At 37.9% G+C, this 5,415-nt stretch overlaps 1 protein-coding gene across 4 annotated transcripts in view; it reads right to left on the bottom strand.

Moving 5' to 3' along the window:
- The window catches only part of rmdn3 (regulator of microtubule dynamics 3), a 68,780-nt gene that overhangs the window by 8,122 nt on the left and 55,243 nt on the right, over positions 1–5,415 (bottom strand). Inside the window, exons 11-13 of one of the 4 annotated variants that reach the window (XM_037980994.1) lie at positions 4,179–4,232; positions 1,173–1,245; positions 1,017–1,077 (exon numbers count right to left, since the gene is read on the bottom strand). In XM_037980994.1, coding sequence (XP_037836922.1) covers positions 1,031–1,077; positions 1,173–1,245; positions 4,179–4,232 — 174 coding nt within the window. In that variant the 3' untranslated portion in view covers positions 1,017–1,030. The other 3 variants (XM_017439655.3, XM_037980993.1, XM_037980992.1) reach the window with 3 other exon arrangements.

Here is a 5,415-nt window from a genome sequence, read left to right on the forward strand (position 1 = left end):
TAATGTATGAATATAATATACAAGTTTCACTTTTTAAATGGAATTACTGAAATCAATCTACTTTTTCATGATATTCTAATTTTATGACCAGCACCTGTATTGGTTTTAATCAAAATAAAATTTCATTTAAATTCCATATTTTGAGCAAGGCAACAAAATAGAAAGATTACCAAGGCAGGTGAATACTTTTGCGTACCATATCATGCAGCTGTGAAAGTTTGAGAATAACTTTTACCATAAACAGAAATCTTACATGATTAGAGTTAAAGGGTATCTTCAGAGCCAGCTTGGTCCAGTTTGTAGCGTCAGAACAGTTTCCCAGCTCCATGTGACACTGAGAGTTAAGCAGCAGAATGATCAGAGTTACAGCACTGACAGTTATATGAAAGCATATAAAAAGTATTTACCCTCTTGAATGTTTTATGCTTTTATTGCTGTCATAAATCAATTATGGTAAATATAAATGTCCTTCTACACGCAAAAAATGTCAAAGTGAAATCAAATTTCTAGAGCATAATATCAATAAATGAAAATATATTGTAAAATAAATGACTGCATGAATATTCACCCCTTTAAAACTACTCTTCTACTTAATATCCCTATTTGTCTGCCTAATTTGTCTCTAATAAATGGTTATGTGCCACAGAGCTTTAAGGTTGCTGTAATTAAACCTTTACTTAAAAAACCTGATCTTGATTCAGGAGTTCTGGCCAATTAATTATGGCTTTTAAGATTAGACTTAAGATTTTCTTTCTTAATCAATCCTACAGTTAAGGTTGGCTTGGGTTTCCTGAGCTATTCCTTAGTTATGCTGCTATAGGCTTAGACTGCTAGAGGATAAATTGAACACATTTCCTCACTATGCTACTGTCTTATTTGCTCTACTGTAATTATTTCTATCACTAACATGATTTTCTTTGTCTTGCTTTTTGTAGAAACTACACCTGGACCAGTCATTGACATAAACCAGAGTTGTCATAAAGAGTGGAGACAGAAACCAGACAAGGAGCCAGAGTAAAGGTAAGTGGTTTTATTTACAGTATATACAGGTGGAACTGGGAAGATGACCAGGCGGATCTGAAATGGCAGGACGGGAGCCAGGTGAGTCTCGGGTACAGGTTGTAATGCAGACAATGAACGGAAGTTAGTAATTGTCTTTCTTTCTTTCTTACAGGCACGGAGGATGGAGAAGGCTTGTAGATGACGACGTCCCACTGAGAGCTTTCCAGGCGGAGAATCCAGCACCTGACGACAGGTAGGTTCACAGGTAAATAATCCAAAAGGTCCAGGCAGGAAAATATTTACAAGGGTACAGCACGACAATCCTGAAGCACAAGGAGGATGAGAACAAGGCAGGCAGTTAGCATACAATAGCTTTCTCAAAATTTAGCTCTGGGACTGAGAATCTGACCCATTAGACGTGATGCTCCAGCGACGACCTGGACCCAGCCGCAGGCTTAAATAGTGGTACCGCTCGTCAGGAAGATGGGTTGCAGCTGTGGGAGAAGAGTGCACTCTCTCGCCAGCAGGCGAAGACAGAACAACTCCAGATCCTCACAGTCATTCTGTGTTTGTTTATCTTTTTCCTGTCTTCTCAAACCCCCCCCAGTCGAAACAGATGGTTGCTTGTCCTGAGAATTGTTGTGTCGTACATGAACGATTTGTTCAAACAAACAAATCTTTTGAGTGAACAAACTGAACCAAATCACTTTATTTACTGATTTGTTCCTTACTTAATTCATTTGTGAAAAAAAAGAGAGCAATATGAAAAAAACAAAGAAAATAAGAAAAAAAAACGAAAAAAAAAAGTTCAGCGGCAGTGGAACTTCTGCGTTCTGTGACTCACTCGTGACATAAATCTAAATGACACAGCACTGTGCGCCATGCGGGCGGGGTGGGACTGTTGTTGACACCTGAACGAATGTGACTTGAGATTCATTCACTGCAAATAAACTCTATGTATTAGTGGATGAAATACTGTCTGACTCTGCCCTGAGGGATTCTAACCATTTCCTCCTCGCGAGGATTTGCTCTTAGGCTTTTTGGCAGTGGCATAAGTTTATCGAAATTAACTGCTAATGTTGAGTCAAGCTTCATGAAAATAAATGCACACATTATCTTAACAGACTGAGGGACACAAAGTAACAAGAGGAGAGGAGACAGAAGAAGAGTGAGTTAGACTCCCAGTGGGACAAGCTGCAGCAGCAGGCCAGGGGGTCCTTAGGTCGTGACAATAATAAGCAGAAAAGAAAGAGGACTCTCGTTTACGTTTAGTGAACATGCTGCTTGCTGCTGGCACTCGCTAACTTCGACTACACAGTGAAAGGAGTCTGTCAGAGGGGGCAGGGGAGGGATTCATTCAGTAAACATTCACGTGATTCGTACAATAAACAAAATGCTGATTCGCGCATGTGCAGAAACAGAAAAGTGCCAACGAGGAGTGTTTCGTTTGCTTAGTCCTGTGCTGGAAGTGGCGCTGTTTATTTGTGTAGTGCATGAATAAATTTAGATTTAGTACTTTGCCTAGCTTTAGAAACTGGACGATTTCACTCAGTCCCAGAGGAGGATAGAAAATGTTCTCTGTGTGATTTAAATAAATTTAAAATGAAATGCATTTCTTATTTTATTATCCTTTGTATATGACTCTCAGAAATGAATTGTTTGGTAAAGTTCTCGATGTTTACCCAGATTTTTTTTATATGAGTGATGAAGATAAACTACAGTGTATATTTAAATATTATGTGCTTCAGTTAGCTCAGTTTGTTTTAAAAGCCTGGCATCTTTGAAAGAGGACACATTATGTTTGAAGGATGTTGATGTCGGTCTCTCTCTGTTTGTGTGTCCTATAAGCCCGTGGGGGGCTGGCCACCTTTTAAGGTGTATGGCACAAAAGAAATAAACTAAACTAACTTATTAATAACTAAACTAACTTACTAATAAACTGTGTAAACTGAAGGATTCGGTGAACAAATCATTTTAATGAACTGCTTCTAGTGATTCAGTTTACTCAAAAGAGCTGCAGTTCCCATCACTAGTCCTAAGTCTGGTTTTGCTGGATTTCTTCCTGTTAAAAGGGAGATTTTCCTTTCCATTGTTGCCTATGTGGTGCTAAGGATGGGAGAACCCCACACATTTGAAGAAGATGACTGCCCATCCCGAGCCTGGTCCTGTTGGAGGTTTCTTCCTATTAAAGTTATTTCCTTCCACTGTCGCCAATGTGCTTGCTCGGGATGGGAGACTGCGAAGAAGTGAAAATTCAACGCAATCTGCTGGCTTCCTTATATAACTTTTATCTATAATGTATGTAAATGTTTTTGTACAGTGCCCTGAGACAACTTTAGCTGTGACTTGGCACTATATAAATAAACTGAATTGAACTGAATTTTTCTAATTCAACTCAGGTAAAAGATTATTGAAAGTACAAATCAAGAGACAGATACAAAAGGATTTCCAAGGCCCTAAACATCCCCAGGAGTTTTGTTAAATTTGGAAGAAATATGGGACATGTAAATCTACCAAGGGCAGGCTGTCCTCACAAAGGCAATGATTGTGCAAGAACAGCAATATCATAAATCATATTAAATAGTTTGGCAAATTCCAGTCAAGATTTAAAATAAGTTTTTTTCAATATTGGCATAGTCTTTGCCACTATCTTGTGCACTATCTTGCACAGTCACTCAGTTTGTGAGGATGGCCTGCTCTTGGCACATTTGCATATGTCCTATATTCCTTCCATGTGGGATGATGGATTTAATTGAACTCCTGGGAATATTTAGGAGTTCTTGGAGATCTTTTTGTGTGAATTCTTTGACTGAAAAGCACAAGTACTTGTCAATTTTTTTTCTCTGAGTTGAATTAGAACAGTCATTTTAAAAGTGGTGAATATTTATGCAGTCAATTATTTTATAAATGTTTTATATATTTTTATTTAATTGGTATTACACTGTCGAAATTTGATTTCACTTTGCACTGATGTTTTTTTTTGAATGTCAATTTATATTGACCTTGATTGATTTATTGACCTTGATGATTACATCGAAGGAGGTGAATTCTTTTTATAGGCACTGTATTTTGCAACATAACAAGCTACCCGAACTGATCTTTCATCACAACTGTGTTTGTAAATGAGACTCTAGAAAGAAGGCAGAATGGTGGGATGAGTAAATCTGATGTGTTACCTTAGCGATGTAAAGTCTCACAGTCCTGGAGAAACCTGGACTGAGCTCCTCCACCTGCAGGTTCACACAAACACACAAGACAGCAAAAATAAATAAATAACCCAGCATTTCTTGAAGGAATACATATCACCCACTGCCTTTTATGCCAGAGTTTTAGACTAAAATTAAGATAAGGTTGAGAAATGATGGAGTTGTAGCCATTTTGGTCAAACCTTGAAAAAAAATTGGGGGCAATCTGAAGTGAAATCACAACAGTGATTTCAGAGTATGTGTAGTGAATGACTCTCAGCTACTATCACATCAAACTTTAGAATAATATCTATAAAACTGAGTTATAGCCATTGATGTGTTTGGTAATAAGTGTGGCAGCCATGTTGAACTGGGTTGACTCCAAAATAACTTTTTTATGCTACTTCACATAAACTGACAGAAAACTGCCGAAACGGCAACACCCAGTGGCCAAAATTTAAATGATTTCAAGCAGGGGTTTTCTTCAGTTTCATCTCTGTCCATTTCTTTACTGTCAATATGTTTCTCTCCTGTCATCGAAAGGCAAAAGGAGGAGCAATGTTTTTATCTAAAGGTGTGTGTCTGTCAGCCTGTTTGCAAAATATCTCATGAACCACTGGACATATTTTAATGACACTAAAAATTACACTTTTAAAATGACTTTTAAAAGGTTAGCAAATGCATGTTTGATCGGCAGTCCATAAAAAGGTTAACAAGACCTTTAAATCTGCCACAGGGGTCAAAGTGGGGCTTTATTTTCTAGTCCTAAAGGAATGTGGTGATTTCCTTTGATGCCTGTAGAAACCAAAATGTAATCAGTTTGAGCCTAACCAGGTGTTGGTGTGGGTATTCTTCTCAGAGTGTAAATTCCATCAAACACAACAGAACTGACACTGGGTGGGGGGTTGCTGTACCAGAATCAGGAAGTCTATGTGTCAGTTTTTGAGAGCTGGTGGGAGTGTAAATTTTAGGCACCAGCTCCCTGCCACTCGGAATGGAGAAGTGGGTAAAGAAAATGGATGGATGGATGGATATTGTGCCTAACCTTTCTAATTTCAGTTACAAGAAGTACCACACACAACAAATTCAAAAGTGTTAAATGTTTTGGTGTTAGCAGACTTTGTGCAAAAGCAGAGTTAATTTTACACTTATAGAGTCACATTCTGTTTATGTAACTCTGGGATGTATATTATTAGTAGTTAAAATCCAGTGTTAAAACAAAGTGTTT

This window comes from Kryptolebias marmoratus, linkage group LG17 (genome assembly GCF_001649575.2).
Source record: "Kryptolebias marmoratus isolate JLee-2015 linkage group LG17, ASM164957v2, whole genome shotgun sequence".
Classification (NCBI taxonomy): Eukaryota; Metazoa; Chordata; class Actinopteri; order Cyprinodontiformes; family Rivulidae; genus Kryptolebias; species Kryptolebias marmoratus.